This window comes from Piliocolobus tephrosceles, unplaced genomic scaffold, assembly GCF_002776525.5.
Source record: "Piliocolobus tephrosceles isolate RC106 unplaced genomic scaffold, ASM277652v3 unscaffolded_41, whole genome shotgun sequence".
NCBI classification, from domain to species: Eukaryota; Metazoa; Chordata; class Mammalia; order Primates; family Cercopithecidae; genus Piliocolobus; species Piliocolobus tephrosceles.
Genome location: NW_022325420.1, coordinates 1755812 through 1769253, shown reverse-complemented (window position 1 = coordinate 1769253; position 13442 = coordinate 1755812). Strand labels below are relative to the sequence as shown.

The following is a 13442-nucleotide window of genomic DNA, read 5'->3' as shown; positions in this document are numbered from 1 at the left end:
TTTTTTTTTTTTTTTTTTTTTTTTTTTTTTTTTTTTTTTTGACTCTTCATATAAATTGCCTTATCACCATCCTGTTAATCTGGTTTGTTTCTACTTATCTTTTTGAGGACTTTCTTATTTGAGGATGTTTTTAAAAATGTAACCTGGTCAATTTGTTGTTCTTCAGGAAAGGAACAAGTAAACTGTATTCTCCTTAGTGTTTAATGTTATTCTCAATCTTAATCGAATCTTTAGATGGTCCTTTACTAACGTGTACCGTGCGGTCCAGGCTTCTTCGTGATGAGAGTGCAAAAGGAGAAAAAACTGAAAAAATTAACACTTAACATCCTCACTTTAACATTTTTATAAAGGAACTAATAAATATTGAGTGAATGGGTGAAAAGGTATGAGCAAAGTTAAAATAAGTTATAGGAAAAGTCAAGGATTAGTTCATAAAGTGAAAATAATTTTCCATGTAAATGGGAGATTTCTTAAAAAAAAAAAAAAAGAGAGCACACTAGAAAAAAAAAAAACAGATGAGAGCACACTTTTCTTGTTTTCAGTCAAATTTAGAAGAGGAGAATGGATTTCTAATATGGTGCCAATCCTTAAAAGGATGGAAGGATTTCTTGGCAGTATTAGTCTATTGGTATTAGAATGAGGAGTATATGAAGACTTCAGTGGTAGAAAGTTAGTCAATCAAAGAGTACTTTTATAGTTTAGTACTAATACAAACGTATTATTAAAACAAAGGGAATGTTTTAAAGTACAAAGAAAGAAGTGAAACATTACTCAGCGTCTCATCCTCCAGAAATACATGGTGAGAACTTGAAAGAACAAAACAAGAGGTTCGTATATCTGAAACTATTTAGGACTGACCTAATGATCAAGAAATGCAATTTCCTGATTTTGTGGTTTTGTGAATAAAACCACAATGAGAAACTACCCAATAAATTTATCTGGTCTGCCAATCTAATTAAACAACCTCCTGTATTCTCTTTGTAATAGATATCTGATACAGTCTATTAAACATTTTTGAGTCATTTAATCTTTGCCTTGGTCTGTGGGTCACTGCTATTAAGTAATCACAATATGTGTAACTTCTGTTTTGTTTTTAAGCTGGATAATGCAGACGAACAAGCAGCCCAGATCAGAAGGGAACTTGATGGCCGGCTACAATTGGCAGATAAAATGGCAAAGGTAAATTATTAACTTGGACATACTGTACCCCATTCCTTTCTTTACCTGGATTTCTATGAGCTGAAAAAGTGTTTTGTATAGGTTAAAAATAAGAGCCAGCATAATTTTAACATTTTCTCCTCTACACATAGACCTCTTAATCTCAAATATCTGAATGCATGTTATCTAGATGGAACATATTATTCATTTTACATATTCATCCTTAATATGTGAACTGTTTAGTTTTAATGATAACTTTTATAGACTTTTCTTAAAGCAATGCATGAGTTTCTCAAACTGCCAGATCTAGAAGAGTTTTAATGTTGTACTAAGCAAAATATAACCAGGGAGAAAAAACTCCTCCCCACAAAATCATATAATGTATTCCTAAGTATACAGCAGAGTTACTGGCACATAGTGGTTCCAACTGATATTTAATTGAATGACTAAATGCATGAAAAAATATAATATAAGTATCTAGTATACAATCTGGCAGATAAAGTGTATTTGATACAAGAAATTCATCATATTGTACTTATTTGTATGATCACTGTGTATCATGAATAGAAATAGATTTCAGACAAAAGCCATGAGTTTTTTCTAGTACTTAAAGTTTTTAGAAAGACTGGAACCCAATTGTCTAAATCATTCTTTAGTGAATTTATTGATTAACTTACTTCAGTAGTATGAAAATTTTAGTTCTTTTCAATGGACTTGCAGTTATAGTGCTGTTGATTGCTTTGAGCATAAGATTCTTTCCCTTTCCTTTCTGTTTAGCAAAAACTTCCAACATTTGATGGATAGTCTCTCTATATCTCTCTCATAACATGTATACAATAAACTCACACATCTTCATTTTACAGTTTAATGAATGTTTATGCATACACCCTGTGTAGCCACCTCCCAAATCAAGATAGTGAACTCCTCCAGCATTCAAGAAGTTATATCCCATACTAATTTTAACAATTATTTTTGTAAGTCTGCAAAGAAAATTTGTATTTGTAAAGATTAATAAGTATGTTTTTAAAATGCTAATACTGTTTAAACATATATTAAAAAGTAGAGGAAAGGTTGAGAAATTAGAGAGAAACAATAAAATGAGAAAAATTGAGAGAAATTGTGTAACAAGAGTGACAGTAAGTTGTAAGAACCAAGCTGGAATTAGATCATGAGGAAGAATCTCTAAATGAATGAAGATACAGTGTGCTATAAATTAGGGGCCAAAGAGTTACATTTGCGTAGAGGGCAATGGTTGAAAGGATAACATGCCTTATTTTTGTCCTCTGGGTTTCTAGAAAGGTTGTATACTTGTATATAGATTTCACCTGAGACTGGACATATTGTCAAATGCAATGCTTTAGAATAAAGTTTAAGTGATTTTCTGGAGAGTTATGGGACTGGAAGAAAACCTCAGACGTATTCTCAGGTTCATGACTGAGAAGAAGGCATGTTCATAAATGCCTGGGCTGAGTCAGAAGAAAGGGTTAGTGATGAACACATGAAGGCTTCTTCTTGAGAAAACCCTGATGGTTTCATCAGAGATGTTGATAGAGTGGAAAAAGCATGGAGAAAGAAGTAAAGCCGATGGGTTTGGCAAAATATACCTCTAAATATAGGATACCTTTTGATGAAAATATTGACATAGCAGATTGAGCGGGTTTAATTGCTTTCCACTTCAAGTTCACCAAAGTGAAGCCATCTTAATGAAATATTTTTAAGGCTAATAACAATTGAATGACCTTGTTGAATTATATTCTGACAATAATCCTACAAACCTTGTAAGGGCAGATGATATCATGAAATTAATTTCATGGAAGAGGAAATTGAGGCTTAGACAAGATTATTTATTTCACCATGATTACATAACAAATAAGTGGCTGAGGCGACGTCAAATCCTGGCCTTGCCTCCAGAGCCTGAGCTCGCTCTCTTACATCCTGCTGCCTCTGCAATCTGATAATTCCAGAAGTGTGGTTGATAAATAGCTATTAGTTGGCATTCAGGAACACCCCCTTCTGTATTTCACAGAACAACACAATATAATAACAATAAAACTACAGGGCAAAATCTCTGTTTCAAGAGGGATGTTGACTTTAATACTTTAGCCAAGAGGTGATTAGGAAGTAGTGAACAAAATGTATACAGGGCCAGAAAGACCTGTGACCAAATTCATGATTGCTGTTTTCTAAACGTAATAGTAGGCACATTACTTAACACTTTCGAGCCTCATTTTTTCTATCCACAAATTAATTGAACAAATATTTATTGAACAACAACTACACAGCCAGGTGCTGTCTTAGTTACATGGGATACATTGGGATAAAATGAGACAAAAATATTTCTGCCAGGCCCTGGTGGAACTTACATTTTATTTGTGATAGTCCTACAATAAGCAGTAAACATGCCATGTAACTGAATTATGGAAGGTGATCATTGTTACTTAGAAAATAGATCAGAAAAAGCGGGATGAGGAATGTAAGAGGGAGGTGTGGGTGGTTACAGTTTTCAGTCAAGTGGTCAGGGCAGGCCAATTCTTGATAGTACAGTCCCTTCCAGACACTCAGGCCAAAATACTTGGAATCATCTTTGACCCCTTTTTCTCATACCTCATGCAACTTATCAGGAAATCCTTTTATCTCTACCTTCACAGTATTTCCAGAATGTGACAGTTGCTGCCATCCTCCCCCTTCTAGTGTGGTCCAGTCATCTTTGTCTCTTGCCTGGATCATTGTTCTGTCCTTTTAGTCAGTCTCCTGGATTCTACCCCTGTGATTCCCTATGTTGCTGAGAGAAAAAGAAAAGTTCTTAAAATGGCCTGCAAAGTCCTGTGTGATCTGTTCTTTGTTACCCCTCTGACTTTATCCTCCACTAAACTCTTGCTCTTGCTCAATCCACTTTGGCTACGGTGGCCTCCTTGCCTTTCCTTGCCACAGGGCCTTGGCCCTGACTCTTCACCTGTAGCGAACATCCACTGACATTTACATGGCTTGCTCCCTGCTATAGTCAGGTTCTCCAGAGAGACAGAGCCAATGGGAAATTATATCTATATTTTCATGTATCTAGACCAATACCTAGGTACATATAATAAATATGTTTATAATATTTAAAGTAGATGTTATGCATACATACATGTTATGTGTGTGTGTGTGTGTGTGTGTGTGTGTGGGAGGGGAGGGCAGGGAGAGAGAGAGAGATTGATGGTGTTCAAGTAATTGGCTTCCACAGCTGTGGGCACTGGCAAGTCTAGAATCCATAGGCCAAGTAGGCAGGCTGGAAATTCAGGTGAGGGTTGATGTTACAGTCTTAAGTCTGAAATCTGTAGGGCGGACTGGCAGGCGAGAAACTCTGTGTTTTAGTCTTGAGGCAAAATTGCTGCTTCTTTAGGAAGCCTTCACCTTTGGTCATAAGTCCTTCAACTGAGTGAATGAGACCTACCTATAGATGTAGGAGGGTGATCTGATTTACTGAATCTACTGATTGTAAATGTTATTAACATCTAAAGAATATCTTGATAGCAACACTTAAATTCGCATTTGACCCAACAACTGAGCACCATACCCTAGCCGGATTGACAAACAAAATCAATCATCATACTTCCTCATCCACTTTTAGCTCAAAGGGCATCATCTCATCATTGAGACCTCCCCCGACCACCCCGTTTAAAACTGCAGCCCTTCTCACCATTCACTCTGTGTTCCTTCTAGACTTTTTCTCCATGTCACTTACCACTTTCTACCATAAGAAATTATTTCCTTGTTTACTAAGTGTATCGCTTCACAGTAAAATATAGGTTTCATGGCAGCAGAGGACTTTGTCCATTATCTTCATGGTTCTGTCCAGGAGCCTGGAGTAGAACATATAGCAGACCCTCAGGGAATGTCTATCGAATGACTGAGTCTTACGTGCTGGCATATTTGTGAGAAAGCTGGGGCTGTGAAGAATTCTTGAATTATTTGTAGACTCCCTCCCTTTTCTCCCACTCATTTGAATTGAAAGGAAGAGAGAATACCAATATGGTAAGGATAACTGAATCTGCTCTAATTTGTAGCAAAAACATTTAAACACTTCAACAATTTAGTTAGGTTTGAAACCAGCTTCACAACCAGTAGTTCACTTGATGCCATGATGCTGAGATTAGAACCTAAAATTAATATGGGGCATGGGAAGCCGCAGAGATCAGCTTAGAGAAACTATCCTAGGGTATGAAATCCAGATGTCGTCTAGTGGAAGGTTAAGAGCACTTAATAAAAAGTGATTATATTTGAATTATGAGAAAACCTTTTAAATAAACAAGTATTGTTTTGGGGTATACCATGTATTAAGACCACTAGTGACCTATGCTGTACAGAGGACCTAATTAGAACACATAGCTTATAAGAGTGACTCACAGTTAGACAACTAGGAAATAACCCTATTTCTGATTCAATTCTAGTTTAAAAGAATGAATTTTAAATGTATATTTGTCTGATATACAATTAGTTTTGTTGTTTGCCAGTGAGGGACAACACAAGCAGGCTAAATAGAGTTGATGAAATATTATCAATAAACCTCAAAGTTTTAAAACAGAATTTTGAGCTTTTTCAGAGAAAAAAATTCAAGTATAGTCTAGTCCCTGAAAAATTTGGAAATACCGATAAAAGAGCCAATTTTGGAGATGTCTGCTTTTCTCTTGTTTGACAGATGATAGTTAATGAAATGTTTATAGTTAAAGCTAAATACAAATAGATTTTTTTTCTTGTGCTAATGCCAGATTTTCCATAACATGTTGAAAATTTGAAAGCAAAGCATTAGTATATCAGCACTTTCAGATATGTGACATACTCACCTTTTTATTTGTTAAACTATACTTTTTAAGGGTAAAATTATGACTTTCATACAAATATAAAATGGGCACACAATAGAGATTTTATTCAGTGCATAATTAATTAGCAAACAAGTTAGGTATTAAAACCAGACCAAAGAGCATGTGAAAAACTAGGTGTTTGAGGGCATTACTAAGATAAGATTAATGGGCTTAATTAAAAATTGGTTAATTTGTAATACAGATTTAAACTGTACCTTTGGGTTATATTATTCACCAAACATTATTTGCACCTCTTTCAGACACAGTTTTGCAAGGTAATGTGTAGCTTTATTGTCTGGAACCTTTAATCAATAATTAATAAGGTGAACTAAGATCTTTTCCCCAAATGATCATTGGATGGCCTTCACTTCCATATGACACTGAAAGGATCTGCCCCCTTATTGCTTTGCCTTGTTTCTCAGTTTTGGATGCTTTTTCTGACAGCCTTAAAGTTAGTCCAAAAACATAAAATATGTTTTTTATGGATCATTTTGCTTTTTTCCCCTCTCTTTGCTTATACTGAAAAATTATTCTAAAGACAATTCCTTCCCTCCCCTCTCCCACTAAAGGAAACCCAGGTATTCTATAGCTGGGTAGTTGCCTGTTTTTTTTAAGGATACACATTTGCTATTTTGGAATGTTGCTTCAAACTCTAGAGAAGTTTTAAAAGGATACTTAAGAACCTTCTTTGGGAAAGTTCATTTTTAATGTAGATATTTAATCTGTCTGCATTAGAAAATGCAGACAGTTAGAAAATTGCATTGACATTATGCAATTTTAATTTTGATTATATGTAAATTATTTTAAAAAGAAATATGTGAAGGTTATATTGGGGAAGAAGAAAAACAGGTGGCCTGCGACTCTGGGACTGATCTGTGAAGTGGTGCCAGATGTTCCTTCCCATCCCATGAACGAACTGGTGCAAGTGAGTCAGAGACTAGATGCAGGTTGACAAGAGCACGCTGGATGCTTTCCAGTTGTACTAGACATGCAGATTTCTTAGGTTAGATTTTGAATGATGTCAAGGGAGACAACGTAAAGGCAGTGCTGGAGCATTCAGCAGTCATTTGAAAGATGGCCGCTTTAGGCTTTCATCCTTCAGCCAGTTCTATGCAGTGGTGGTCATTTTACACTAGGCTTAATGTTGTAAAACTATATACCATCTGTCTTTAAGAGAGAAAACCTAAGTGCCAGGTTGGCAAACATTAAAGAAAGAGCCAAGAATGTGAGGGAACAAAGTGCTCTCATTTGCTGTTCTGGGGAATATAAATTTATTATAATCTTTTCTAAGAATGATTTGGCACTACCAAAGAATGATTTGGTAAATATCAATATTTGGAATGTCCTTTTAATTGAGCAGAAGAAACAAATCTGATTGCAGAGTTAAAATTATTGAATGACAATGCTGATATAATTTAGCAAGAAAATAAAATCTTCCAAATTGATATTGTTACTTTTTCCCTTGATAGTTTTTATCATAAATTTCCTTTTGCTTTAAACTTTTTCTAAGCCTTTAGTAAAAAACTGAATTGATAGCCACAAGAGATCTTGGCACATTAATGTGAAAATTTACCAAATTTAGAAATATGACCATATCACTCTTCAATAATGTGAGTTTTTAATGCCTATTTATGAAAAAGCATACCCTTCCAACAATGCATATCTGTGGTAAGAAATAGGGCTATTGTTAAAATGTTTGTTTCCTAACTGGCAAAGCTGTGTGTCCTGAATTTTTTTTATAGACCAATTATCTCAAGCATTGCAAAGCTACTAGTGGCTAAGGTTCATCTATACACTAAAATATCTTCCATGCATGTTTTCAGAGTTAGTTTTTCCTTAAGCAGATCTTATCACAAATAAAGTTAATGTGAAAATATGTGTGATTTTTTCATTTTGTACTGCAGTGATCCTCAATAAGATATCTGAAGTACCTTAGATATAACCAAAAATGCCAAAGCCTGAGGATTTTAAAGCCTAGTGACTGAAGTAGGGTAGATACGTTGAGAGTGTTGTAATTTCTAAGACAGCAAAGTGTATACATCATACAAATTTTTAATGATGAAATTGAAATATGACTTATGTAACATTATTATTTTAAAAATTATTTTCAAGGAAAGAAAATTCCCCAAATTTATAGCAAAAGATATGGAGAATATGTATATAGAAGAGTTGCGGTCTTCGGTGAATTTGCTAATGGCCAATTTGGAAAGTCTTCCAGTTTCGAAAGGTGGTCCAGAATTTAAATTACAAAAATTAAAACGTTCACAGAACTCTGCATTTTTGGACATAGGAGATGAGAATGAGATTCAGCTATCAAAGTCCGACGTGGTGCTGTCATTCACCTTAGAGGTAAGTAGCTTTATCTCATGCTCACCTCTGACAGCATAAATGAGGCTGCAAAATAATTTCTGTTGACCTTTGCAGTATCTTTTAGAATTTAAAACAGTGTAATATATATTGGAGATGTTAAATTATTCTTCATTTATTGGACGCTCAGCTTGTATTTGCAAATGAATGCAAATTTTCCTTTAAACATAGCAGTATTAGGATTAAATAAGAAAATAATAAAAGTTTTAAGGCAAGTCTTCTTTATGCCAGTGAGGCTAGTGTAAGTTTACTGATAAAATAGGACAAGCATTGTGGCTCACACCTGTAATCCCAGCACTTTGGGAGGCCGAGGCAAGAAAATCACTTAAGTCAAGAAGTTTAAGACCAGCCTAGGCAACATAGTGAGACCCTGTTTTCTTAAAAAAAAAAAAAAAAAAAAAAAAAAAAAAAGAATTATCTGGTCATGATGGTGTGAGCCTGTAGTCCCAGCTACTTGGGAGGCTGAGACGGGAGAATTGTTTGAGCCCAGGAGGTTGAGGTTACATTGAACAGTGATCATGACACTGCATTCCAGCCTGACTGATGGAGTGAGACCCTGTCTCAAAAATACAACAATAACAGAAATTCCTTGATAAAATAAGCATCAAAACGCACATGGGTAGAAATAGCAATTCAACATATAATTGAATTCTTTGTAATTTGGAAACTCCTTTCAGATTTTTGGTTAACCTTTCTTTTTAAATCTACTTTACCCATAGGATCATTTTACTAGGATCATATCAAATAAGCCAGTTATAATACACATTATTAGGTATCATGAATGATGAGAAATAGAGAATTCTTCTTTTTCAGGACTTCAAGTTTTATTACAGGCACAGTACATATTAGAGCAAGAACAAAAGTCATACATTTAAAATTGTATTCTCCAAAACTTCAGAATTTCATTATTTTATGCACATCACTGGAAACCAAAGACTAATACTCTTTGTACAGCTTTCTGTTGATGCTTTACATATCTCTTCATTGATAATCTATGTATATGGGCTTATCTAGTTATATGTCTGTGGGTTTGTACACCACAACACACACACACACACACACCCCTGACATCTTTAGTTCCCAGGAGAAAGAATGTATGTGAGGCATTAAGATAAAAGATTTTAACATAATAATTAGAGTCTAATCACCATTTGGCTTAAACTCAAGCTTCCCCTCCTCATAATTTTTATTCCATTAGTAAATAGTAACAATGTGACACTTTAATTCATAGCTCTTTCAAAAATTATATTGAAGCTTATAGCTCCTTCCTTTTATCCTCTCTACTGGTTCCCAGTGCTGCCATTTGCATTTGCTGATTGACAAATAAAAGTAAATACAGTCTTACGAAGAACTGTTTTTAATTTCTTTATTGAAACTTCACTTCCTTAGTTTATGGCAGAAAAAGAAAACTTCTATTTTTATTCTTTTTTCTCCATATATTTAACTCTGAGATACATTCAAACTTGAGGACATCTGCCTCTCACTTTCTTGACTTCAGGATTAATGATTTAGTTGTAGGTTAATAGATTAAACTTAGTGTTATATTAGAACTATGAGGCTTTTTTCTGACTCAAGATTCGATTCTGGGCTTACCTAATGACTTTGCCAAATGGTTTCACTACTGGGTTTCTTCTCAGCTTTTTCAATCTTATAACATAAGGATGTCTAATTTGAACCTACATAGCATGTTACCTGTAGAATTTCCTCATCATTCCTGTCCCAGATCTCCTGCTGAGTGAAATACAAAACATCAACTCTTTTCTATTTTTTAAGACTTTATACAAAACAAAATTCGTCCCTTAATTATAGTATAACTTTTTCCAACAAGAGTTTATCTTATTTGTTTATTTATTTATTTGGAGACTGAGTCTCTTTCTGTTGCCCAAACTGGAGTGCAGTGGCGTTATCTATGCTCACCACAACTTCCACCTCCCAGATTCAAACGGTTCTCCTGGTTCAGCCTCCTAAGTAGCTGGGACTATAGGCATGCAACACCATGCCTGGCTAATTTTTTTTTCTTTTATATTTTTAGTAGAGATGGGGTTTTGCCATCTTGCCCAGGCTGGCCTCAAACTCCTGAGCTCAGACAATCCACCCACCTCTGCCTCCAAAAGTGCTAGGATTACAGGCTTGAGACACTGTGCCCAGTCTATAATTTAAATTTATTGATGAAAAAAATAATTTGTAGAGCAAATAACTTTTATAATGTACAAGTCTACCATTATCTTTATATGTAAACATTCAGAACTAAAAGTTTAGAACATTATCTCTTTTCTCTGTTGTTCAAAAATCTTATGAATAATTGTAATAATTGTAATGATTAACTTATGAATTATATTTTGCCTATTGAAAACAAAATTAGGCTGCTGAGTCAATGTTTAAGTGATAACTATGTATTGTTATTCTGTCGTTTATTGCCAATATGTTTAGGAGGACTGTTCAGTTGGCAGTAGGTTGTTAGGCAGAGAATACGAGCTAAAACTTCACTTTTCATGGTCTGAGAAGCTTGCATATTTATAAAATTGTTTTGACATCCTCTGTTGCTATGTCTATCTAAGGCAGATATTTTCCTACCATAGCATTATACAAATCTGTTCTCGGTGTCCGCAGTATTTTAAGCAAGAGTTATGTGTCCAGCAACAAAGTAAAGTCGCGTTAAGTGATGATGGTGCAGTGCGTGTTTATAGGACACCAGAGAGAATAGATATGCCTCTAGTCACAGGGCCTGTGACATCAGCCAAGCTAAACTGAGTAATTATCTCTAGTTCTTTCAGCAAACCTTGCTCCTCAGACCCCATATTTCAGCCTAAGGAAACTCTGAAAGGCAAGCAGTTAATCCCATTTAAAGCTGTCACACTTCATTAGTCAGGCTTAGAAGTGGTCCAGTGGAGGAATCTTTTCTAAGAACTATACTGAGTCAAAGGAATAAAGTGCAGATTTGAAAAACTCTACTCAAATGTCACCTTCTCTTTAAAATTGCTCCCACCCTTCCCTTCTCCCACCATACCCTATTCCCTTCCCAAGTTCTGTTTTTGCTGTAGTACTTACCAACTAACATATAGTTCAGTTATATATTGTGTTTATTGTTAATTATCTGGCTTTCTCTACTAGAATGTAAGTTGCAGGAAGGTTATATTTCTTTCTCTTTCTTTTTTGTTTACTGAGGTAATGAAAGTGCCTAAACAGTGCCTAGCACACAATTGACTCAATAAATACTTATTGAATTAAGGATTTTTATGGTACCAAAAAAGCAGCCGTACAGCATTACTTTTAGGTCTCTCTGTTCATTAAGGCTTCAGAAGAAATGTTAAAGCAAGAGATGATCCAATCCACAAAACACTAAGCTATTCAGTAATGTTAAATGTTCAAGCAATACTAGAAAAACAAATGTTGACCTAAGAAGTGGAAAGTGGGGAATGTTATCAGTGGCATTGAGTGTAGTTGACTTTTTTTTTTTTTGAGACAGAGTCTCCCATTGTTGCCCAGGCTGGAGTGCAGTGGCGCAATCTCAGCTCACTGCAAGCTCCTGCAGGTTCACGCCATTCTCCTGCCTCAGCCTCCCAAGTAGCTGGGACTACAGGCACCCGCCACCACGCCTGGCTAATTTTTTGTAATTTTAGTAGAGATGAGGTTTCACCGTGTTAGCCAGGATGGTTTCAATCTCCTGAGCTTGTGATACGCCTGCCTTGGCCTCCCAAAGTGTTGAGGTTACAGGCATGAGCCACCGTGCCCAGCCTGTAGTTGGTTTTTTACACTGAATTCTTTCATTGATATTAGGCTAGCAGATTCCATGACTTTCTCTATGTTTGGTGCTATATGGTTGCAATTTCACCATACTGCTCAGTGTCGTTCTTTCATAAACTACACATGCTTAAATGTCTCCTAACTCTGTGGTCAGCGTTTCACTTGGAAGAAAGTTACCTAGTTTCACATTTTATACGTGCCACTCTTCTTTTTACTTCTAGGACAACTTTATTTATTTTATCTTTATGACATCAGCTACAGAGAGAATGGGAAAGAGAAGATGAAAAATAGGTCAGTTTAGCTTCCATAGGTCCACTAGCAAGTTTTGCTGGGAATTGAAACACTTACTTAAAATTAGATTAGCTGATGGTCCATGGAATTCTTGGCTGTCTTTATCACTAATTCTTAAGGCCAGCTATGTTTTATTTTCCTTTTGGATATCAGATCTGTACAATCATATTGTTTTATTTATACGTATAGATTTACCACAGAAACTGTATCTTTTGAAAGTGACAATTCTGCAGGATAAAATGTTCCCAGCACAGTTGGAAGTATTGTTTTGAAAAGCAGAGTGCTGTTTCATAAGTAGTATGTTTTAAGAGGTCATGTTTACAGTAGCTTATAGTAGAGGTGACAGAAATAATGTCAAGCAGATGCTTCCTTTCTTCTCTTGCATTTGGGTTATTTAAACACACTGCAGAAAGAGATGCAATGTCAATAATATTCTGAAATATGAAGCAGTGCTCTTACGATTTCTAGACTTGTAGTACCCAATTCTGTTGTTTCATACATTTTAAATGACCATCAAACATTTTTATTATTAAGAAGTTATTAGAGTAATGGTAGTAAGTCCAAGTGTATTTGCCTTTTAATTAATATGGTTATGTATTTGATTTATCTCAGCTTCTGGTTTTATTTGTATAAGAATCTAACAAATTTCAATATTACTAGCAAAAAACCTGAGTCATTAAAAATGCATAACTTCTGGGGCGCGGTGGCTCAAGCCTGTAATCCCAGCACTTTGGGAGGCCGAGACGGGTGGATCATGAGGTCAGGAGATCGAGACCATCCTGGCTAACACCGTGAAACCCCGTCTCTACTAAAAATACAAAAAACTAGCAGGGCGAGGTGGCGGCGCCTGTGGTCCCAGCTACTCGCGAGGCTGAGGCAGGAGAATGGCGGGAACCCGGGAGGCGGAGCTTGCAGTGAGCTGAGATCCGGCCACTGCACTCCAGCCTGGGGGACAGAGAGAGACTCCGTCACAAAAAAAAAAAAAAAAAAAAAAAATGCATAACTTCCTTTGCTTATTTTCTTTAATCAAGATTTTGTATT

At 35.6% G+C, this 13442-nt stretch overlaps 1 protein-coding gene across 17 annotated transcripts in view; it reads left to right on the top strand.

The window, feature by feature from the left end:
* LOC113224832 (calcium-dependent secretion activator 2) overlaps nucleotides 1-13442 on the top strand; it is a 567701-nt gene that overhangs the window by 246173 nt on the left and 308086 nt on the right. For all 17 annotated transcript variants that reach the window (XM_026454354.2, XM_026454360.1, XM_026454352.1 and 14 more), the window contains 2 exons: nucleotides 1099-1179; nucleotides 8112-8348. In XM_026454354.2, coding sequence (XP_026310139.1) covers nucleotides 1099-1179; nucleotides 8112-8348 — 318 coding nt within the window. The remainder of the gene's footprint in view (nucleotides 1-1098; nucleotides 1180-8111; nucleotides 8349-13442) is intronic.